At 33.4% G+C, this 25,144-nt stretch overlaps 1 protein-coding gene across 3 annotated transcripts; it reads left to right on the top strand.

Annotated features, from left to right (window-relative positions):
* Nucleotides 1-251: 251 nt before the first annotated feature.
* On the top strand, nt 252-20,526 carry LOC126823219 (Na(+)/H(+) exchange regulatory cofactor NHE-RF1). Of its 3 annotated transcripts, XM_050551877.2 has the most exons (9): nt 252-743; nt 4,608-5,063; nt 9,614-9,664; nt 11,466-11,540; nt 11,793-11,852; nt 12,170-12,214; nt 13,901-13,981; nt 15,821-15,849; nt 18,836-20,526. In XM_050551877.2, the coding sequence occupies exons 1-9, from the start codon at nt 365-367 to the stop codon at nt 19,028-19,030; spliced, it is 1,371 nt and encodes a 456-aa protein (XP_050407834.1). In that variant the 5' UTR covers nt 252-364; the 3' UTR covers nt 19,031-20,526. The 3 variants fall into 3 exon arrangements, with proteins under 3 accessions (XP_050407834.1, XP_050407835.1, XP_050407836.1); XM_050551878.2 differs by lacking the exons at nt 11,466-11,540; nt 11,793-11,852; nt 12,170-12,214; XM_050551879.2 differs by lacking the exons at nt 9,614-9,664; nt 11,466-11,540; nt 11,793-11,852; nt 12,170-12,214.
* The last annotated feature ends 4,618 nt before the right edge of the window (nt 20,527-25,144 follow it).

The raw sequence follows: 25,144 nt of genomic DNA, 5'->3' as shown, positions 1-25,144 counted from the left end.
TGGACCGATTTTGACTGTGTGTGAACACGTCATGGAAAAAGAATGTCAACCACGTTGTTTCGCCGCTATTATAATGTCTAATATGAAATATTATATTTGATTTGTTTTGATACTTGCACAAAAATTACCATTTACATAAATTATAAAGAAATGGTCACTGGCATACTTGATACACTTCACTTGACAAAATTATTTGACTTAATTTACGGCTAGATGACTTACAAGCAGAGGTGAAACGGTCTTGATTGGCTGTTGTCATCATGTGACTTAAACGTCAAGCCGCCATATTAAACTAAAGACATTTCATATTGGTGTTAAGACTTTCAACAGGTGTTGTCAATTCGTGTCTTGTTGGCGAAATAAAATGTCAAACGGCGTTGATACACAAACAAGACCCCGCCTGTGCCATATAATCAAGTGGCCCGATTTCCAAGGATACGGTTTCAATTTACATGCTGAAAAGGGTAAGGCAGGCCAGTTTATTGGAAAAGTTGATGACAATTCACCTGCTAGTTCTGCTGGCCTAAAATCCGGCGATAGGATAGTAGAGGTAAATGATGTTAACATTGGAAATGAAAACCATCAACAGGTTGTCCAAAGAGTAAAAGCTGGTGGTGACCAAACTAAATTACTCGTGGTGGACGAAGAAACCGACAAATACTATAAAGATGAAAAAATTGTGGTTCGAGGTGACTTACCCGAAGTTATCTATAACAGAACACCATTACGACCTGGCCAGGAAGGTAGGTTAATTTAAGCAATTTATATAAAGACCTTTTCGCGGAGTCTCCTCGAAATTCTTGATCTTGAAACAGTATTAAAATTGATTGCAGTGAAATCCAGTCGGGTGGATATTGCAATTAGCGGGACAGACAGGCCTGCTGATTAATGTACTGTTACCCCACCCCTCCCACTTTTCTACATTCCTGTAATAACCTTACTAATAAGCTGACAATAATTAGGAAAATCGTAGCTATTAAATTGAACTTGTGCCATATAAAATTTTCAGACTTGTGAGGGAAAAGGGGTCACACTGAATTTATTTTTATATGTCAATTTGATTGAATGGGTGGGGCGGGGCAATACACTCTGTATTTGTCCTGCACATGCATTTGATTACCTTATTACCAGTTTTAAATGACTATTATTTATTTACGTATGTCGGTTGGTGCTTGACTTTCTTTTAACATTTATTATTTATATTGCGATTCTGTTTGCTTTCTTTTGGCGGTTTTATATGGTTGTATGTGCATACATGTATACCATATTAAATATTATAATATTTAGTAATAGATATAATCTTTATGCAGGCAAAAGTTACAAAGTATGTGTTATGTGTATATTTACATGTTCATAGTTATACATAGTATATATTATGCAATATATTGGTCTTGTAACTGCATACTTGTGTAAACTCTGTACTGTCCTCTACTTGTTCCTCAGATTGCAGCTATGAAATATTTACTGTTGGACATATTTGACCCATGCATGATCATTGAATTTGTAATTATTAAAAGCCTAAATGTACATGTGATGCAGTAACATGGTAACTGGTACTGTTCACAAAAGGAGCAAAGTATGATAATGTGTACATACATGTACACTGATATCTGACTTAGTATGATGTGCACAGTACCGTAGATTTGATTTAACAGAGCTAAATCTGCCTAGATTTTTATTTTGGCTTCAAATGTTATATAAACTTTTATTAGACATTTATTCAGTGAAAAGCCTATACATGTCATCTCTCTAGACCATTGGAATGCTCAGATGTAAACAAATTAAAATATGACGTCATTTAATGAATTAATTTTAAAATGGGAGAATCGAGGCTGGGTCTCGATATAACAAGTAAAGTTGCTCCGAAAATGAATGAAATTTTCAATATTAATTTTGAATTATCTATTTTGGAACTATTATAGCAAGAACGACTAGCTATTTATCTAAATCTTGCATGCATGTAATGCATTTTTATGTAAAATTCCACTGCTCAGTTGTATACATGTAAGTGGCAAATGAGTATAACTTATGCAAGTGTTTTAGACAAGGGTTTTTAGTCACTTTGAAATAGCATGGAATTTGAGGACCTATCGGCCAAAATATATGCATGTAGAGACTAAAGTTTGTATTTCTGTGATAACACTGTCGCTAATCATCTGATATATTAGTTGTACAAATCTAAAATATAGCTTTGTAAGTCTTTTGCACATTTGATTCACATTTTTGGGACAGAAAAAGTGATTCTTTTGAATTGATGAAGTGGACAATAAATCCATTGAAGTTGAACATGTAAAGTAAATACAGTAGTATTAAGTAAATGCAGGCCAAACTATACATGTACTTGAGTTTTTTTATTGGACAGTGACTATCTATTCACCGTAACCTTTATTTTTTTTTGAAAAGTCATCCTCGGTAGCTTCAGTTTCTATAATCTATGACCAAGCCACTAACGTGGAGCTGTAAATAGTGATGGCTGTTGTACATAAGGTACAGTGTAGGATATGATTACTCTATCTAGAATGACAGATACTACATTATATACTTCTCATTTGAGGAGTTAATATATACATGTAGCTAACAAATTGTTGCTGTACCGGTGTGTGCATTGCTTACATTTACTTTAAATGACAAAACTTATCAAATTTGATAAAAAAAACTGTTACGCACGATTACCTAATTCATGTTGAGCTACATCCAGATTCAGTTGAGCTACTTTAGCTCTATTAAATAAGTTTACCTAATGTTACATAATAACATATACCTTTAGAATGTACATGTATGTGTAAGTAGCCTATAGATAAAATGACTATCAACAGTAGATAGTAATATCTGCCTGGGGTCTTTATCTGACTTGTGTAGTATATTGACATATATGTGGGCACTGATACATATAGGTCCAGTCAGCTCAGGGCAGTTTTATCGACTTATTTATCATTATGACATGTAATTTGTTATAGTAGTTATAAATACTTTATTTCACCCACAACAAGATATTCACATTTACATTTATCGTCATTTAATACATATAAAGTCCATATTAAACTTCACACTGAATACTGGTAATATGCATTTACATATAATTTAAAAATGATGCATAAAAATAAAGTCCTCATTAGATTACACTTTACAATGAGGAAGAAATAAAATTAACCTATACATGTACTCCTGTGTAATGAAGCACTATATAAATCGAACAGTAATAATAAACAAATAGAATGCAAGCTAATGTGACTGCAGAAAATGCAGAAAAAAAACCCTACATGTACCTCAAAATGACAGTGTTGTCCTACTCGAACCACTGTAGCATCCACCTTTAGAAGAATATCTACATGATGATACAAGTATATTGACATTACTGGAGATGAATACACATTGTAAACTGAAATGTACTTTTTCAAAAAAAAAAATCACTTATGATTTCAGTCCCCCACCAAAATATACTAATTTACTAGGCCATGAGAAAAATGGGGTTGATGTTTTGAACTATATTTTGATTTTTATAACTTTTGTATGAAAATAAACAAGTTTTGATGAAATATTTCTGTGTACAATGTAATCCCTGGAAAACTAACCACTGATGGGAGAAACACATCTTTTATTCCTTTTGGCCTCTTTCCAAGCCTTGCAAATGAGAATTATTGTCAAATCCTGAAGTTACATGTTCCGTTTTTAGCTTGTAAATCTTGTAATTGATAGACAACAAAGTCAATTAGATTTTAATGACTTTTTATAAAATTATAAAATTAGACTATAAAGTTGTTGCTTCTTATAAGAATTGGTCAGATAACATTTGGTCATAAGCCTTAGGTCATGATTTTATTATTCACATAGATTTATCATTTGAATAGACATCCAAGAAGAGTACATGTAGTAGTCTACTACATGTATAACATGTATACAACAACTCATTGTTCAGTAAACTATGAGAAATACATCTATTTAAATTTTGAGATGCAGAATATTCATATCCAGTTAATGTCACTGACTTGATAAGCATTCATGCATGCATTTTCTACAAATTTGAACTCTTTTCTTGAAAGAACGTGATTTATTCAGTTAGTGAAAAATCTCTGGATATAAAAGTGAAAGTTAGCTTTTTTGCTATAGAAAACTTATCAATTGAAAAATAAGAGTGCTATTTATTTGTATTTGATACAGTATTTGATGATGAAATTGACAATTAATTATTATTAGTTTGATTGCCAGTGTTTATGTTCCTGAGATGAAGAAGTCGATAATTACTTTCAGAGTTATTGCATTTGATCACTTCAAAAATATTGTTGGTGTTGGCCCACTTCAGGCTATAGCTATTATCTAATTGGATTTGAAATGTATTCAGTGTTTATGTGATAAAAAAGTATATTGAACAGCTAATGTTATATATTTATAAATTTTTTTATGAAATCATTTAAATTTTGGATATGGCATGTAGAATATGCATATCTATAACATACTTTCCATTGTTAGTCACTTATGGCAATATTTTGCTTGGATGGCTAAGCTGCTGTGAGCGTATATTTTTTTTCTGTTAACCTATCTTTTATTACTGTAAGAAAATGAAACTTTGTTTTCACCTGCTCAATATACGTTACTTTTTGTTTTTATAGAACCACCAGTGTTGAATGTCGTAGAAGCAACTAAGGAAGAAACAGTTGTAGTAGAAGAAACACCTACTCCAGTGGAATCTACAAATAATAATACAATATCACAATATCAACCAAGATTGTGTCATTTAAGAAAATGGCCAGATTTTGAAGGATATGGTTTCAACTTGCATGCAGAGAAAAATAAACCTGGGCAATATATTGGTAAAGTAGATGAAGGTTCTCCTGCTGAAATGGCTGATTTAAGAGAGCATGATAGAATTATAGAAGTTAATAATACTAATGTTGAACAAGAAGCGCACCAGAATGTAATCCAAAATATCCGCTCTGGTGGTGATGAAGCAAGGATATTGGTAGTTGACGCTAAAACTGATGCGTATTATAAAGAAAAAGGGATTCAAGTGGTTGGTACATTGCCAGAAGTTTTATATAAGGCTACACCGCCCAGATCATTACCAGGTAACAGTCTTTATATGATTTAACCCTTTGAACCCTGAAAATATTTTGGGTGCCGCATACCCTATCCTGACTTTGCAGCATGATTTTGCAAAAGTGACATCATTTTAATTACAACTAAACGTTAGGTGTGAATTTAATATAATGTATTTATAATTGTGTGAAATGATGAAACAAAGATATTCAACCAGAAAATTTAACTTCTATTCAATTTTATCTCCAATCCATAACCTTGGAGTGCCAACACTTTTGAACTCTGTTAATATCGCGACCACGCCCTATTCCAATATTTCTATCACCTGCCATGTAGATCAACATTATTTACAAATTGATTATGAGTACGAGTGTTACCATCACTGTGATTTTCGTCTTGAGTCTAGGGCATATTCACTTTCAAAATCACTTTCATTGCCGTAAATCGACCCATCAGTATCTTCGCCATTATCGCTCGTTATAAGAGCTAGCACATCTGTTGTATTTAGTCATTTATAACAGACAATTCATCGAAAAATTTACCAAAATTGAAATGTAAAGAAGTGGAAGGTAGTCGCTATTAACAACAGACCCGGAATATATTATCAACGGCATTTTGATTGGCTATTTTGTTACTGTTATCGGAAGACCCCCCCCCCCCCCCCTCAAACTGACATATCGGGACCATGTGCTACAATGTCAAAGCTGGTTTTGCGGCATTTTGGGTTCTAAGAGTTAAGAAACTTTAATCATATTTATGTAGCGGTGTCATCCATGTCTGTTCTTCCATTCATGCTATAACCATATTAGACTTCTCTGTGGTAACCCATGTCACTTTTAAACCTTGAAACTGGTTAAAGGTAAAATGGATAATCAAGACTTACTACTGGTACTTGTAAATCAAGACTATTATCACTAGATCTTATCAGTACTTCAAACACTCATAATTTTGCTTGGAATAAAGTCATTTTTCATTATCTATTTTTTATACGCCCACATTGAAATGTGGTCGTATATTGTCGTCGCCCCCGTCCGTCCGGCGTCCACAATTGCTTGTGGACGCTCTAGAGGCTAAAGTTAATATCTGATTGACTTTAAATTTATACACAGTGTTTAAGGTCTTGAGACGAAGAAGCCTATTGATTTTCAACGATTTCCGATAATTACTGCCAGAGTTATGGCCCTTGCACCTTTTGAAAAATCTTGACGCTCTAGAGGCCAAAGTTAATATCCAATTGACCTTAAATTTATACACAGTGTTTGAGGTCATGAGACGAAAAAGCCTATTGATTTTCAACGATTTCCGATAATTACTGCCAGAGTTATGGCCCTTGATCACTTCAAAAAATCTTGTGGACGCTCTAAAGGCCAAAGTTAATATCCGATTGACTGTAAATTTATACACAGTGTTTAAGGTCATGAGACGAAGATTCCTATTGATTTTCAGCGATTTCCGATAATTACTGCCAGAGTTATGGCTCTTGATCACTTCAAAAAATCTTGTGGATGCTCTAGAAGCGAAAGTTAATATTCGATTGACTTTAAATTTATACACAGTGTTTAAGGTCATGAGACGAAGAAGCCTATTGATTTTCAGCGAATTCCAATATTTGCTGCCAGAGTTATAGCCCTTGATCACTTTGAAAAATCTTGTGGACACTCTAGAGGCCAAAGTTAATATCCGATTGACTGTAAATTTATACACAGTGTTTAAGGTCATGAGACAAAGAAGCCTATTGATTTTCAGCGATTTCCGATAATTACTGCCAGAGTTATGGCCCTTGATCACTTCAAAAAATCTTGTGGATGCTCTAGAGGCTAAAGTTAATATCCGATTGAGTTTAAATTTATACACAGTGTTTGAAGTCATGAGACGAAGATTCCTATTGATTTTCAACAATTTCCGATAATTACTGCCAAAGTTATGGCCCTTGATCACTTTGCAAAATCTTGTGACGCTCTAAAGGCTAAAGTTATCATCCGATTGACTTCAGATTGATACACAGAGTAGAGTTTAAGATCTTGAGACGAACAAATATATTAATTTTCAATGAATTTTTATGACTTGAACAGTTAAATCCATGATATTAAAAGCTTTGCATACAAAACGTTAGCATGGGGCAGAACTTTATAAAAACCAAACAAATTCTAATAGTTTTCTGATAATTACTTCGTGAGTTGTTGCTCTTAATCAGATTTTAGTGTATTATAAATGTTTAATTACCGAAAAAAGTAAAAATATGCGACAACCCTTGTTGACTGCCCGGACGATTTAGTTGCTGTGGGCGTATGTTTCGTTGCCTGGTAACCTATCTTTTACTATTATGGTAAGAACAGCCAGCTCTGTTTCTAGATTTTAACTGAGTCAATATTAGATTTAACTTGATTTTTTACATTAATGAGCCTTAAGAAGTCTGTCACTTTCCATTAATTTCTGAATTGAGTCATAGACACCAATTTTTACAATTCTTTGACTTCTCTAGCAGATAAGTGTATCTGAATTACTTGAAATTATGTTTTGATTAGATGCAGTAGACTAGGAAATTTAGTGATTTCAGATATTACTGTTAGAGTTACTGTCCTTGTTTATGGTAGCGAAATTATCATATTTCAATATTATAATCTTGATGACTTTTTAGCATTATGGATTTGCTGCACGACATGACTGCTGTGGGCATCTGTATCATTGAATTGTACTGTTTAAAAATTTATCTGAAATACCAGGAGTGATTTATAATTAACTGGTATTTGTAATTTACTGGCAATGTTGTCATAGGCTGAATTTAAGCAGGGTTTTAAACCTTGGTGTTCATTAAGCTATCTTTACTTCTTGTTTACGGACAAACCTATTGCAAATATTCCAGTTTAAAAACTCAAGCTGAGTACCTGTGTTCAAAAAGATCTTTTTTTCCAATTTGGCTCTTCTTTAAAAGCCTGAAATTGTATTGTATGTTTTTTGACCTTTGTAAAAGCTGTCTGAATCATGAAATATTACTGTTAGTAGAAAAAAAAACATCCACTATATTCAACACCATGAATATATATATAACAAGTGTGCATCCATGTGTGTTGGTGAACATGAGTTAAACCACTCTTGTCTTACAACCTATAATATAATTTCTGCTAATGTTTGCATGTTCATTAAAATATGGTGCATGTTTAAATGTGACAAGCTTTAAGTCTGTCTTTGGTATTCTATTGATTTTCAATAATTCGGCGATGAGGTTGTTTGTGGAATGAAATGTTTTATTATTTTATTCAGTTACTAAAGCATACACATAATTACGATTTAAGTAATATGAATTAAGTACACCGTTAGCAGCTTCTGGTCCCAAGAGGTTGCATCATTCCTTTTTCAGCACATTGATTTTTGCTATATCAATTTTAACATACTCTGGCCTACAGATTTTAAATTCCAGTGTAGTAGAAAAATTTCAAGAAGTCAATTTCTACATGTAATTACAGGATTTATATTGGTCATTTCTCCCCCTCCTTTTTTATATGCCCACATTTTCATGTGGACGTAATATGCCCTTCTCCCCTGTCCGTCTGTCCATCCATCCACAATTTGTTTGTGGACACTCTACAGGTCACAATTTTTGATGAAACTTGAAATATAGGTTTATCTCCCAAAGATTTCGGTTCCTTTCGATATTAGCATGTATCGGACCATAACTTCATGGATTATGGTCCCTGATTGTATGAAAAATAACATTTTTAGCTTGTGGACACTCTAAAAGGTCACAATTTTCACCCGATTTTATTGAAACTTGAAATGCATGTTAATAACCCAAAGATCTTGGTGACTTTCGATATTCGCACATATCGGATTCTAACTTCCTAAATTATGGCCCCTGATTGTAAGAAAAAACGCATTTTTAGCTTGTCCCTCTAGAGGTGACAATTATTATCTGATTTAAAAAAGCGCTTGAAGATATGGCCATTACACCGTAATCTTGGTTGAGTTCAAATTTCGTAAAAGTCAGACCAAAACTGCCAGACAAATGGCAGCCCCTCGTACGCAAATAGTGTAACATGGTATATTGTGAACCCTCCAGAGGTCACAATTTTGATCGGATTTTGATGAAACTTGAAATGCCTGTTTATAACCCAAAGATCTTGGTTCCTTTCAAAATTCGCGCATATCGGATCGAAGCTTCCTGAATTATGGCCCCTAATTGTACGATAAATCGCGCTTTTAGATTGTGATCCCTCTAGAGGTCACAATTATTTTCCGATTTGAAACAAAAAAACGCTTGACAAAATGAGTGCTCTTTGTACGCAAATCGTGTAAAAGTATGTAATACGAAGGTGTCAAAATTTTTATCCGATTTTGATGAAACTTAAAATATATCTTAATATCCCAAAGATCTCAGTCCCTTTTGATATTTGTGCATTTCAGACCATAACTTGCTGGATTATGGCCCCTGATTGTACAAAAAATCACTTTTTGTTTTTAGTTTGTTCTCTATCCATCTCTTGTAAAATGCAGGTGTATCTTGCCTGGCAACCGCTGGTTACTTCATCATGTCCGCATTTTTTAATACCATCAGTCGTACAATATTCTACCATGTTTTCAGTAACCATAGAAAACGGTGAGACAGAACCAGAGATTATTAATACAGATTATGGTAATATGATAAAGGGACTAGTTTGTTTTTTTGTTGCTAACTCTTGTCTATTTTTTACTAATCTTACAAATATTTACTTAAAGCACTCTTCAACTTTAAAACTGTTTGTTTTATAATAATAACAAAAATAACTTTTTAATGGAACAAGGTATGTTTGCCTGTTTTTTTTGGGTTTATTTTAGATCTATGTGAGCTTTCCTAGTTGATTTATTTCATATATAGCTTGCTTTTACACATGTATAGTACTAGGTAATTAGGATGCATTAGAATTTACATGCAGGTCACCTTTAGAATTTAGGTCACCTTTAAACTATTGCACAAGACACAAAAACTGTTATATACTTTATAACAGAAATAATTTATGAATTTTCAAACATGATATAAGATTTTTTAGTTAAATTATTTATTTTAAGTATAAATGATCTTAAAAGAAGGTTGTTGCAGATTTCCATAGTTGTAATGGCATAGCCATCCTACTGGGAACTTGTTAGAACAGATTAAATACTTGTTCTTATTCAACACTACAATGGGATGACCTCATTGATATACAGCAGGAACTTGAATTGTCAATAAGATGTGATGGTGCATGGCTGCTTGTTTTGTGACATAATTAGTACTACAGAAAGTGTTAGCTATGTAAACTTCCCAAATAAATGAGAAGTGGTACCTGATGTTCTTAAAATATATAAGGGACTTTGGCATTTCATCTGTTTCTAATGAATTTTGAAAGTAAATGAACTGAATAGATACAAAGTACTGATACAAATTTTGATGTATTGATTTAGATTGGGTATAAGTCTTTAATTGAAAATTTTTAATATTTTTCTATTGTATGAGTGAATAACATATTTATTTATGTAATTATTACTATTAAAGTAGTGATAGGTGTCATGCCATGTAGAAATGTTTGAATAGTTGACTCTTTCTCTTGTACTTCGGTTGTAGTAACTGGTATATTATAATTTGTTCACAGATACTAAAATATGCTTAGATGTAATTGACATAATGTTTTTAGTATCAATTGATAAGTTTGTGCTTGGAAATAAATGGCCTTTTTTTTAATCTGTCGCAAAGTTTCAGGTCAAACTTTTGTAATGGGTAACCAGATAGACAGAACAGCCATACTATAATGCACCATCTTCATTAGCCCAGTTGGAGCAGAACAGTAGGATGTTAAACCCCATATCATTTCATACTGATGCAAGCTTATAGACATGGTCACATATAACCGCTGAAGCTGTCAGTTTGGATATAAATTGTTGTACATTTTCACTGAGGCCAAAATTTATACCGTTATATTGCTGACCATGGCTTGAAAATGATTTCAAGTAAAATGTAGTGAAAATCATTTGATTAAATATTTAAACTAACAAATAAGTAATCAAAATATAGAAAATGCCTGCTGTGACATGGTGAAGGGATATGTACCATTAAATGGATATCTGCATCGTATTTATATAGTTAAAAACATTTTTTGAATATGGTTTAAAAACTATTTTCTATAATAAAATATCTCTCAAATTTTACAATATTGATATAACATAGGGATTAATCTATTTTAATGCTGGTGATAGTTATTTAATTTCGGTCAATGATTGGCCAATGTTTTGACCAATATAGTTTTAGACATTTCATGATTTTGTTGCAAGTCATAATTAATCATTTCTGGTACTTGAAGGCCATATTGCCATTGTAGCTATCCAGTATTCTATTGTCCAAAAAATATGCAGTGCACAACTGGCCTAACATTTGTTTTTTCAATCAGAGATTGTTAAATGACACATGCATTATATTATTGTAGACATTATTCAAGAAGAAAGCATTAATATTGAGAATGAGAATGAAGTTGTTAACGAAACAACAATAATTGAAACGGGTAAATTTAGAATTATATTTAATTATAAAAGTAGATCATAGAATTCTAATATAAAAATCCATGATTAGGTGTAGCTAGTGTAAATTAAACTGTATTTATATTTAGTTAAAGTATCTTTAAGGTCTCTTGTTGATATGGTTTATTAGTCCATGCAGCTATCATACTTCTTTGTTGCAAGTTTTACCATATGTATGTGATAAACCTATGTTTGATGAAGAACTTAATATTAAAAATTAATAATTGTTGAAACAGAGACAGTAGAAGAAACATCAATACCAGAAGCAGAAATAGTTGATACCTCCCCATCAAATGGTAAAATTCTATAATTACTCCTATAGTGATCAAAGAGATAATAATCTCTCTCGTAAGCTGTTGATTTGATATTTACCTGTGATAAGTAACACTGCCTACTGCTATTAAAATATTACTACATGGGGAACACCTAGAAATATTTATTTTATTATAAAATTTTAGATAATAAAATATACATGTAGGTTTAATAACCTAATAATAGTTGTTATGAAAAACCCTCTGCAGTATCTGAGTTTTCTTCAGGGGTTTTCTTGGTATGGATTCTGAACATGTACATTAAATTTTATATTAATATATTTGAATCATTCTATGTTTAGTTGAGGTTGAGGACTACACTGATCACACATATGAGAATACTGACGGTAAACATAATTTCCATTCCTTAATTAGTTCAATAATTTAAACATAGAAAGTGGATATATGTGTGTTTGATCGTTTCTATATGGTCTTGTTTTTAAGTAATATAAACAAATTTTTTATTGAAATTGTATCACTGAAAGTACATGTAGCCAAAATTGACAAGTGAAGTCATTTTTTTTTTAGTGAAATGTTGTCCAAATTAAACAAGGTTTAATTTTTAGTGTTCCCAAATATAGTACCTATAAGAAACAATCGCATACACATGTCCACTTGAAAAAGACATTCCCAAATTATTGAGATATTTTACTATTGTTTTTAGCCTCTAGAGTATCATACTCCTCGCAGTGTTTCGTTTGATTAGAGCTAAAACCACTGAACACTGCTGTAAAGGAAGCAAATTTCTGTTTCAAATTATGACTGGTCAATAGTCCGATTAACAACCAATAGCTAACTGCGTAACAATATCATTATGCTTTAAACAGAGTTCCAAATTGGACCAAATATGTTTACATAACGTTACGTCATGACTCAAGATTTTATTATGCCCAATTAACCAGTGCCTAGCAGAATATTGCAGAAAAACTAATTGCATGACAAACGAGGTTATCAACACAGATACAATGTAAACAATACTGTTTGGAGACGAACAATACTTTCACTTTTTTTAATACCTTAAATCACTGTCCAGAGTTTTAGGGAAGACCCCATATTAAACGAAGGGCTGTCATGTTGCTGTACTTGGGATATATTTGATTGAACAGGAAGAATATAGGCACACTCCCTCAAAAGCTCAATTATCAGAAACCAATCCAGCAATGGCCAGAGAGGGATTTCTCGGGCCATTGCTTCAGGAATATGCTAGAGTATTAATGAAACAGTATGATTGTCTATACATATGTTATTAAATGATCTTTGAGCTTGGTTATTAATCTCTTCCTGTAATTATTTGTGAAGACATACTCTTGAAGATAATGTACATTTATCATATCTCTTCAAGATTCATGATCCTTATTATTTACATTCCAGTATCTTGTCATTTCTTGTGTCAACCATTTTATATTTTCTTTCACTTTATTATAATTGATATATAGCGAAAAACTTGTCTATTCGAAATGTAAATGTTGAATGTAATCAAATTGTGCATTTGTTATGGTCACATACATGTAGTGTGTTTTTCTTCTTTTTTTTTCAGGACTATATTATTCCATTTACAAACTTGTCTTGTGCTAACACAATTTTATTAGCAACATAATTTTAAACATCACTGGAAAATTTCACAAATATTTCACTTTTCCCACTTCAGTCCCCATAATTACAATATGGTATAAACTGTGGAAACTAACCACCAGAAATACCAGTTGATGCCCATTTTTGTCAATTGAACATGTACATAGCATTACTTTTGAAAGGCATGGTTGTTGGGTGATAAATTGTGGAGTTTACCTTTTCACAACCCATAATTATTTTATCTGTATGGATTTATTTTGGACTTTATAGATGTTTTTTTTTCTTTTTCATTTTTTTGTGTTGCTGTACTGTATACTCTTTTTTGGGGTTTTGATTATGATGTTGAGAAGTTTGGTTGCATTTTGTTATTTTTATTAAGCTTATAGCCTTTTACATTGAATGATTATATCTTACAAAAGTGTTTAGATAATATATCTTTGCTTGATTTAAATTATTTGCAGTAATGACAAGTAATGGAACATCATCTACCATAACAGAAACCAGAATATCAGAGAGTGAAGCTGTTCCTGCTAAAGAAATTGGTAAGTATATAAGCTTCTATCATGGAAGATAATCATAATCATAAGTGATATTAGCTTATCATGCTTAGGGCTGGCTCACACATTTTTGATTTCTACAGTTTATAAATATATCATTCATCAATTACACATCAACATCAAACTATATAATTTGGAACAATATTATCATGACCTTAGAAATGGAAGTCCTAGATAATATCAGAAACAAGTTGATATTATACAGTCAAGACTGCACATAGGTTCACAACATTCAAAGTAAGAATTCATTGACAACTCTGTTGAGTTGTGAACTGATTTTCCCCACATTTTAATGTCTATTTTATTATCCCTAATTATCCCTAAACATTTGTGGATGCCCTCCATCATAAGTTTTTTTCAACAATTTCTGACATTCTCTTCAGAGTTGTTGCCCCTGATCGCTTTGAAATCATTTTGGAGACCATTGACTTAAAATTTATATACATGTACCTATTATATGTCTATTCACAGTAATGCCGTAAAAGTGTGTATTGTAAGTTTTTGGTTCATAAACAATGGTGCAACTTCATTTTAATTTTATGGATACATTTTTTGTGTGTGCATTTTTATACAGCTAAAGTTCCTGTTGGAAGCTATCATTTAAATTTACAGTTTTTTTGGGGGGTTTTACCAATATAAATTCCACTCAATCTACAAACATGTTAAAGATGTCTTTGCTTGTACAAACTATTTGATTTGATGATATATTTGGACTAAAAACATATTCAAACTAATTTATCAAAAGTTGGTTTCAAATCCATCTCAAAACAATTTAATGAGATGATTTAGCTCATTGATTTTTGAAAGATATCCGTTAATCACTTCCCAAGTTATTTCTCTTGACAATTTTGACAAAACTTGTGCATGCACAAGAGAGCAAAGTTATCTCCCAATTGATTTTAAATTTATACAGTGTTTTTAGTGTCTTGGAAATGCTATCAATTACCTACAACAGAATAAATTTGTGCCGAGTGCTGTGGGTGAATGTTGCATTCTCTGGCAACCTATCTTTTTATTGTCTGGCTAAGTAACATTCAAACAGATCTTGTGATTGTTTTTTCATCTTTGCTCGGATTGTTTGAATATTCGTTAGTATCAACCCTTCAAAAGTTGTCCTTTGTATTTAAACTAGTGGGTGACTCACACTTGATAAATCCATGGATGGACCCTTGAATCTCTTGTTAAAATTATTCTTTAGCTAGCTTATGTTTTAAATAAATCTGATGGACACCCCATATTTAGCTACTAAAGATAGAATTTGGTTATGCATGGTGTTGAATATCCTATTTATATTGACAAAATCTCTTGTAACAATAGATAAATATACAGTAGTATACAATACACATATATCTATATTTACATACTGAATATACAGAGGATATAGTCAAATATTTATTTAATATTGTTTACCTTGTTATTCTCTTCATACGTTTAAGATATAGTATCAAGGTTTTTTTTTCAAAAGTAGGCCAAAAATCTTGGTCATGTGTAACTAAAACTTGACCTTTTTGTTCACCCACATTTATAGAACATCTTTGACCATCTTTTTTACAATTTTTTAAACTAGAGGGTTTATTGTAACATTTAATCAAAAGTTGCATATTGGCATCTCTCTCCGTCTACTAATTCATTTAACAAGTATTGATTTTCACTGTAGTTGTAGAGTTATATGATAAAAAAAAATTATTATAACAAAGGTGCTTTCGGCGTCAATCACATTACTTTAAAATTTATCTTTGAAAACGGTTGAAACCCATAATGAGTAGATAGCAGATTGTGAATTTGCAAATGTATTTAATTTGTGTACCTTGTATGTATTTTCAGATCAACCAACTCCTCCAGTCCATGCTGCTGTAAGTATACTATATTTGATATGTACATGCATGTGTTGGCTCAGTGAGTTAACTGCCAGCTTACTAACCAGGAGCTCCCAGGTTTCATTCCAATGTTGGCCCAGAAACTTCCTAGGAAATTTTCAGTAGGGTGCAGTACAAAGGGCCTGTCAAGGAATAATCACTAGAAGTAGAACTCTTGACAGTTAAATTTTGACGGTCAAAACTTACCACATAGCACACTGTATGTTGAATGACTGTCTTCATTAGCCTGGTTGGTGCAGAACCGTAGGATGTTAATCCCTATTACATTTTATTTCTGACTTTAACATCATGGAAAAACATTAATCACTAACATAGTTGTAAACTCAATATCTTATAATATATTATGCAGTGTAGAATATCAGAACCATAAAGACACAATAAAATTTATTTTAAATTAGATTGGACAATGTATAGCATAATATTTTATTATGAAAAGGTTAGTGGCCATTTTGAAGGAGATTTTCTTGAATCCAGAGTATTGTTGACCTCCTTCCTTTATTGGTGAAGTGTCAATACACACACACCCACTGACAACCCACACTAACTGTACTGTTTAAAGTTGTAACAAATTACAGTATACTATACTACTGAGCAACTTCTGGCTTGTAATATTTTTATACGCCCACATTTTCATGTGGACGTATATTGTCGTCGCTCCTGTCCGTCCGTCCACCTGTCCACAATTTGTTTGTGGACACTCTACAGGTCACAGTTCTTATCCAATTTTGACGAAACTTGAAATATAGGTGTATCTCCAAACGATCTCTGTTCCTTTCGATATTGGCATACATTGAATCTAAACTTCATGGATTATGGCCCCTGATTGTACGAAAAATGACGTTTTTAGCTTGTGGACACTCTAGAGGTCACAATTTTCATCTGATTTTGATGAAACTTGATATGCATGTTAATAAGCCAAAGATCTTGGTTCCTTTCGATATTTGTGCATATCGCATTGTAACTCCTTGAATTATGGCCCCTGATTGTACAAAAAATCACGTTTTTATACGCCCACATTGAAATGTGGTCGTATATCTGATTTGAGGTCATGAGACGAAGAATCCTATTGATTTTCAGTGATTTTCGATAATTACTGCCAAAGTTATGGCCCTTGATCACTTTGAAAAATCTTGTGACGCTCTAGAGGCTAAAGTTATCATTCGATTGACTTCAGATTGATACACAGAGTTTAAGATCTTGATACAAACAAGTAGATTTTTATGACCTGAACAGCTAAATCCATGATAAATCCGAAAAAAATATGCGACAACACTTGTTGACTGCCCGGACGATTTAGCTGCTGTGGGGGTATGTTTCGTTGCCTGGCAACCTATCTTTAGCTTATGGACCCTCTAGAGGTCACATGTTTTATCCGATTTTAAAAAGCGTTACACCCTAATTGTCTAATTCCATTTAGATATTGGCACATTTCAGACCACAACTTGCTGGATTATTGTCCCTTATTGTTTGCAGAATCGCTTTTTTTTAGCTGATTCTCTAATCATCCCTTGCAAAATGTGGGTGTATTTTGCCTGGCAACTACTTGTTAATCTGATCTTATCTTATATTGTTCAACTCGTGTGCACAGGCTCGCTAGCCTGGAGGTCGGGTGTTCGATCCCTGCGTTGGCCGAGAAAGTTCATCATGATTTTCTGCCGTGGTTCCGTCTCGTCAGTGATGCGGGACGGAGGGCCTGACAAGGATAGCTCTCTAGTCCTTAGGATGGGACGAAAAAACCGATGTCCCATGTACACATTGGCCTGCACGTAAAAGATCCCTTGACAGTTGGAATTCGATATAAGAGTAGGCCGTAGTGCCGCTGTCTGGGCAAAATTTCCCTCATAGAACACTGAATGGCGAATGCCCATCTTCATTAGCCTAGTTCGGAGCAGAACAGTGGGACATTAAACCCCATTTCATTTCATTTGAATTGCCAGTACATGTTTTGTATGTTAGCATTAGGATAATTGCTTCATATGACATTGCTACCATGTTTGCGGACAGCTGGACAACTCGGTTCCTGTGGGGTTTATGCTTAGCTGCCTGACAACCTGTTATTAATCCGTAGAGCAATTACTTAATTTAAGTCAAATTTAGAGTATTAAATATTATCATGCTTTAGAAACATTCAGCATTCATATTCTGAAAACTTTGTCATATCATTTCTGTCTGTCAATCAGTCTTGGTTCTTGTATTGTATGTCATTTTAATTTTTGTCCCCCGCCTTTCGAAGAAAGCAGGGGACTATTAAAATGGGTTCGTCCGTCTGTCTGTCTGTCTGTCTGTCTGTCTGTCTGTCTGTCCGTCCGTCTGTCTGTCCGTCACACTTTTTGGGACACAATAACTCTCTTCCTAATTGAGCTAGAATGTTCAAACTTGGTGTATGTGTTTATTAGGTCAATGCCTTGATGGAGTTCGAAGATGAGCATTTTCCGCTTAGGGTAAGCAGAGATAAGCAATTTGATTGGTTGATGCTTTGGGACACGATAACTCTCTTCCTAATTGGGCTAGAATGTTCAAACTTGGTGTATGTGTTGATTAGGTCAATGCCTTGATGGAGTTCGAAGATGAGCATTTTCCGCTTAGGGTAAGCAGAGATAAGCAATTTGATTGGTTGATGCTTTGGGACACGATAACTTTAGTTCTAATTAAGTGAGATTGATGAAACTTGGTGTATAGTTTCATTACAGTAATACCTTGACTAAGTTTGATAATGAGCATTTTCTGCTCAGGGTAAGCAGAGCGATACGCAATTTGATTGGTCGAGACTTTGGAAAACAATAACTCTCCTACTTTGATTGTTAGACTATAAGTAAAGATATACTGTTTGATTGTTCAATACTTTGTAAAAGATAATTTGTGATAAATTTATATGTGTCCTCTAATTATTTTCCTATTTCGGCGGGGGACATCAGCCTCACTGTTGGCTTGTTTAAATTTGTTTTGGTTTTCTATATTTCAGGAACCAGAAGTACCTACATCTTACAGCAGTTCTGTTAGTGACCCCCCAACACCTACACCTGAGGCAGGTGATGGTCGACCAGAAGGCATGTCGGCTCGGGAATATCTAGAATATCTCCGAAATAAAAAGAAAATGGATCCACGCAATCAGAAAGTGGATTTCAAACAAAAATATGAACTATTCCAGAAAATGTAAATAATTATCGCCATTCTAAACTATAATCGTACATACACAATTTTTGCATAAATAGTCTTGATATATTTTTTAATTCTTTTTATTTCACATATTTTAGTATTCTAGACCTATATATATATAAAATCCTTAAAATTGGTGATTTAAAGCAGTGATAATTTAACTTGTAAAGTGAAAATGTCAAATTCTGGTTCTGAAATATAATATGAGTTTCACATACATTAGTGATATGATTTGGTGCCTCTCTCGATATTTCATTGCATCTTAGGTCAAATGTTAAAACCCCCATGCACTTTGTTTAATATTGATACATAATATTTTTTAGTATTTGTTTATATTTATGTATTTACGCAATTTATAATGGTGCTTATTTTCCTGCACCCCTTCCCCATAAAATGTCCGCTTATAAAAAGTCAAAAACAAAAATTGTCCTCTTATAAAACATTTATATCCTTTCGAAATTCTATATATATATATACCTGTCAAGCCGTCCTACATTATATTTGTAATCATTATAATTTCATATGAACCACGGTTTTTATTTGTGCAGACCTAGTGTAATTTACCAAGCAGAGAGGTTTTGTAACCACGCTGTCAAAATACTAAATTGTGTATTCGCTAATACAGCTCATTTCATTCCAGAATTTATTAAGCTTATGGTCCTTAATAAGATTAAAGTGTTTGGTTAGTTAAGTAACTTGACTAATTTGTGCATAGCTCAAATCGACTGATTATGTCTATATTCTTTAGTATTGTAGCTATTAAATAGTAGTAATTTGCTCTATATGTAGATAATGAGCCTAATGATAGTGCATCAAAGTATGATTTAATATAAATATAAGTTGAAATATTTCTAGATTTTTATACTACATTCCATATATAATTTCTTTTTTTTTACCCTTTAGTATTCGAATCTGGTAAGACTCAAAGTGTAGTAGACTCTAATGGCATCATTTAAGTAACAGTTAATTATGAAACATTTGTATAATATAACAAAGAAATGAAATTAGTAAACAATTAATATTGAATAACTAAATTGAAAAACACAATACTAGTTTCTTTTGTGTCATGATGTGTTTCTTAACTCGAACTCTTGAGTAGTGTAAATATGTTTTGGGTTTGTTTTTACATATTTCTGGTATCTGGTTTTGTGTGCAAACATCATCAGCATTGATAGAGTGATAACTTATGTTTTGGGTGTAAACCGTGGGTCGGTCAGTATTGGAGGGGTTATTGTGTTTGTAACTTACCTTTTTTATTTTATTGTGTGCCTTGGATATTATTATTAAATACTTAAATACTTTAAGGACAGTAAAATTGAAATGAACAATTAAAATATTTATACATTATATGATGCCATACAACTGTACATATTTCACTTGATAGATTATAATTATTTAATTAACGTCCAATAGAACCTTTTGATTGCTCACTGTAATTACTATTCCAGGAACAAATATAATATATTTTGTTATGAATAAAAATATAAATTAAAAACATTGTGTAGTGTTCAGTATTTTACGATTCTTGGATTCCTTTTTTATACGCCCACATTGCTTGTCGACACTAAATCTATCCATTGACTTGGAATTTTATGCAGAGTATTTGTGGCAAAGAGGCTTGTTGATTTTCAAATTGAACAGCTAAGTTTTTATCCGGTTACCACCAGCTTTACAATAATTACTTTCAGGGTTAGAAAGAAGCCCTTGATCTTGTTGAAAGATCTTTGGACACTCTAGAAAATAAAGTTATATAAAGCATTTGGGTTCATGAGACAGAGAAGCATATTGATTTTCAAAACAGCTGATTACCAGTAAATGCTTAAAAAGACACAGTACTATTAAAATGGGTTCATCCATTTTTCTGTCCATCATACTTTTTGGGAACACAACTCTGCTTCTAATTCGTTCATTAGGTGAATACCTTAACTTAGTTTAAGATAAAGCAATTTGATCAAGTTCGATAATGAGGTTTTTCGCTTTAGACTAAGCATAGATAAGCAGTTTGATTGGTTGAGATATTTGGAACACAAAAATTGAGTTAGAATGTTCAAACTTGATGTAAATGTTCATTAGTGTATTGAGTTTTCTATAATCACTTTGGGGGGGGGGGGGGGCAGAGTGACTTAGTGAGTAAGACGTTAACCTGGAGGTTCTGTGTTTGATCCCAGTGTTAACTGAGAAAGTTTATTGGCCTGGTTCCCCTTGTCAGTGGTGCAGCAGAGAGAGCCTGATAAGAGACAACATAGTCGTTTGGATGGGGCAAAAAACATAGGTCCTGTGTACACATTGGGTATGCCCATCTTCATTAGCCTAGTCAGAGTAGGATGTTAAAGTTAAACGCCCATTTCTTTCATATTGCCTGTCCAGTCAAATTTTAAATTAAGTCCTATTTATTTTATTTTCCTGCACTAAAAGTGAAATAGGGTACTTTTAGAGCCACTCTGAAGGTCTAAATTTAGAATAATTGACTTTATAGTACTGGTATCCATTATTTTTTTGAAGACACCTTGGCTTTACAGTCTATATTACACTAAAGTTGAAGACTTATGGCCATTGCTTCAGTTTCTGGGATCTTGTGAACACTAATGATGAAAATTATCATCCGATCTGTCTGAAATTCATGTGTTATTCACAATACCAAACTTTTCTAGACTGCTCGGAGAGCATCACTGCTGATGGCATGTTTTGTTGCCTGACAACCTATCTTATACATAAAACCAATTCAATCTGTCACAATCCTTCCAATTTCATATCGATTAAATCTGATCACAATTTCTATGGAAAACAATCACTGGGTTATACATGTATAGCACAATGTTTCAACAAGTATTCTCTTACCGTTTTCAAGTACACATGATAATTAGTAACTACTACTACTACCTGGTGCTTTAAGGTCTGCTTCCACAGAAGTGACATCGCAGACAAGACATGGGAGTGCCGAAGCTTCTTCTTGTTTTTAGAATATGATTTTGCCATCTTTCCATTTGCGGCCTTAGACCATGGAGTGGGTTTAATGGGAAGTTCTTCCCTTTATTTAATAAAAACCGTATTGTTTGGTTGTTGATCTGTAGAGACAGCATATATGCGTCTCGTCTCTGGATTGGTAGGTCATCTGCATGTTTGGTGTCTTTTTAGCGGATTAGTGTTTAGCACACTGATCAGCAGTGAATATTCGCTAGGCCGCTACAAGCACTGATAAGGATGACATCGATGCGACTTATTGAGCCACAAATATTACCTTTTTTCTTCCAACAAATTAAATTTTAAAACATTTTTGTTGTGTATTAGGAAAATAAATAAAGGTGTTAAGTATTTGTAGGGAGAAATGGGTATTGAAATGAGTGAAAGGCACCATTCTGCCTGAACCAGTAACATCTTCTGTAAACAATGCATGTAAACATCCAGATTTTCCGGCATGGTTTCCCTTGTCAGTGATGCAGGACGGAGGGCAGCTGTCGAGTCGTTCGGATGGCACGAAAAACCGAGGTCCCGTGTACAAATTGGCGTGCACGTAAAAGATCCCTTGGCAGTTGGAATTCGATATAAGAGTAGGCCGTAGTGCCGCTGCCCGGGCAAAATTTCTCTCATAGCACACTGTATGGCGTATGCCCGTCTTCATCAGCCCAGTTTAGGAGCAGAACAGTAGGATGTTAAACCCTATTTCATTTCGTCTGACCGTGACCCTCCCTTACTTCACTATCCTGCTATTGGTTTAGTGTTTAGATGCCGAGTCTGTCTAACCGTGGCCCCCTCTTACTTTACTATTCTACTTAATCCAACCGTGGTCATTAGATCATGGATTTGTTCAAAGTTCGAAGATTTGCAGCTTCAGATCTGGTCTCGGAAAGAGTAGGTTCTTAGATAATTTGTAAATTAAAAGGTAATATTTATAGTGTTACAAAAAAAGAAGCCATAAGACCTATGTTGTTATAATACAAAGTGATTGGTTCAATAACATTGTTAACACATAAATAAATAATAGGGTAATTGATAGGGGGTTAATATATAATCAAAGGGTAAGGCCACTCAGGGATTAAATCTGAACACTTCAAGTTTCAAATAGATCATATAACCTTTTTGTTCACAAGATTCTATGAAGTTACCAAGGGCCATAAATCTTGCAATATCTAAGGGATTCTTCGAATGGAACATTAATTATCATCTCTTGAAATAGATTAAGTTGAAATTTCAATATACTTAATCAAAATTTCATGATACCAAGTTAAAATCTCAAGATACCATACCATGTTGAAATTATAGTAAAGAATAAAATTTTTATTGGTACTGCTTGTAATAAGGAAAACAGCCATGCAAAGCGTGGAAATACTTCCACAGAAAAGCTTTTGTTGTTTTGAAAAAAAAAGACAGCCATTGACAGCATAGTGATTGCGATCAAATTCAAGCCCAACTGTTGTCTACTCATAAGAACCATAATTCTAAAGTTTGAGAAAGATTTGTCATTGTGGCCTCGGAGGACAAACCAGGGACAGGGTGTAGAAAAAATGGGATTAATAACAGCATGTAGCTCCACCAGCGGCTGCCAAGCAGGATACGCCCACATTTTGCAAGAGATGAATAGGGAACAAGCTAAACAAAAAGCAATTTTTCGTAACATCAAGGGCCATAATTCAGGATGGTACTTCAGATATGTGCGAATATCGATAGGAACCAAGATCTCTTGGGTTATAATCATGCATTTCAAGTTTCATGAAAATAGGATCAAAATTGTGACCTCTAGAGGGTCCACAACCTTGATATACCAGATATTCATATTTTATGCGTACGGGGGTGGGGGTGGGTCAGTTTGGGTCGTTTTTTTTAAATCAGATAATAATTGTGACCTCTTGAGGGACCACAACCTAAAAACGTGATTTTTCGTACAATAAGGGGACATATTTCAGGAAGTTACGATCTGAAATGCGCGAATATTGAATGCAACCATGATCTTTCGGTTATAATCATACATTTCAAGTTTCATCTAAATTGGATTAAAATTGTGACCTCTAAAGGGTCCACAACCTTGATATACCATATTTTTACACTGTTTGCATTCGAGGGGGCGGCCATTTTGTCCGGCAGTTTTGGTCTGATCTTCACGAAATTCAAACTAACCGTCATTAAGGTGTAACGGTGATATATTCAAACGTTCTTTTTTAAATTCGAATAAAATTGTGACCTCCATTGGGTCCACAAGCTAAAAAACATGATTTTTTGTACAATCAGGGGCCATAATCCAGAGTTATGGTCTGAAATGTGCAAATATCATAAGGGACTGAGATTTTTGGAATATAAAGATATGTTTTAAGTTTCATCAAAATCAGATAAAAATTGTGACCTCTAGACTCTAGAGAGTCCATAACCTATGTATTACATACTTATACACAATTTGCGTACAAAGAGCGGCCATTTTGTCGGGCAGTTTCAATTTGATTTTCCTGAAATTTGAATTCAATCTTCATTATGGTGGAATGGTGATTTATCTAAACAGTTTTTAAAATCGGAAAAAAAATTGCGACCTCTAGAGGATCCACAAGCTAAAAATGCGATTTTTCGACCAATCAGGGGTCATAATCCACAAAGTTATGTTCGAACATGTGTAATTATCAAAACGAACCAAGATCTTTATGATAAAAACATATATTTAAAGTTTTATCCAAATCGGATAAAAACTGTGGCCTCTAGAGTGTCCACCAACCTTGATATACCATATTTTTACACTATTTGTGTACAAGGGGCGGCTATTATGTCCGTCAGTTTTAGCCCGATTTTCACGAAATTTGAACTCAACCATCATTAGTGTATAACTGTAATGTATTCACACGTTTTTTTTTTTAAATCGGATAAAAATTGTGACCTCTATGGGGACCAGTCTGAAAACGCGATTTTTTGTACAATCAAGGGCCATAATTCAGGAAGTTACGATTCTATATGCACGTATATTGACAGGAACCAAGATCTTTGGGTTATAAACATGCATTTCAAGTTTCATCAAAATCGGATCAACATTGTGACGTCTAGGAGGTCAACAACCTTGATATACCAGATGTTTACACTATTTGCATACAAATCAGATATAAATTGTGACCTTTAGAGGGACCACAAGCTAAAAATGCGA

The sequence above is a fragment of the Patella vulgata genome, chromosome 6 (genome assembly GCF_932274485.2).
Source record: "Patella vulgata chromosome 6, xgPatVulg1.2, whole genome shotgun sequence".
NCBI classification, from domain to species: Eukaryota; Metazoa; Mollusca; class Gastropoda; family Patellidae; genus Patella; species Patella vulgata.
This window is presented reverse-complemented; position numbering and strand designations above follow the sequence as displayed.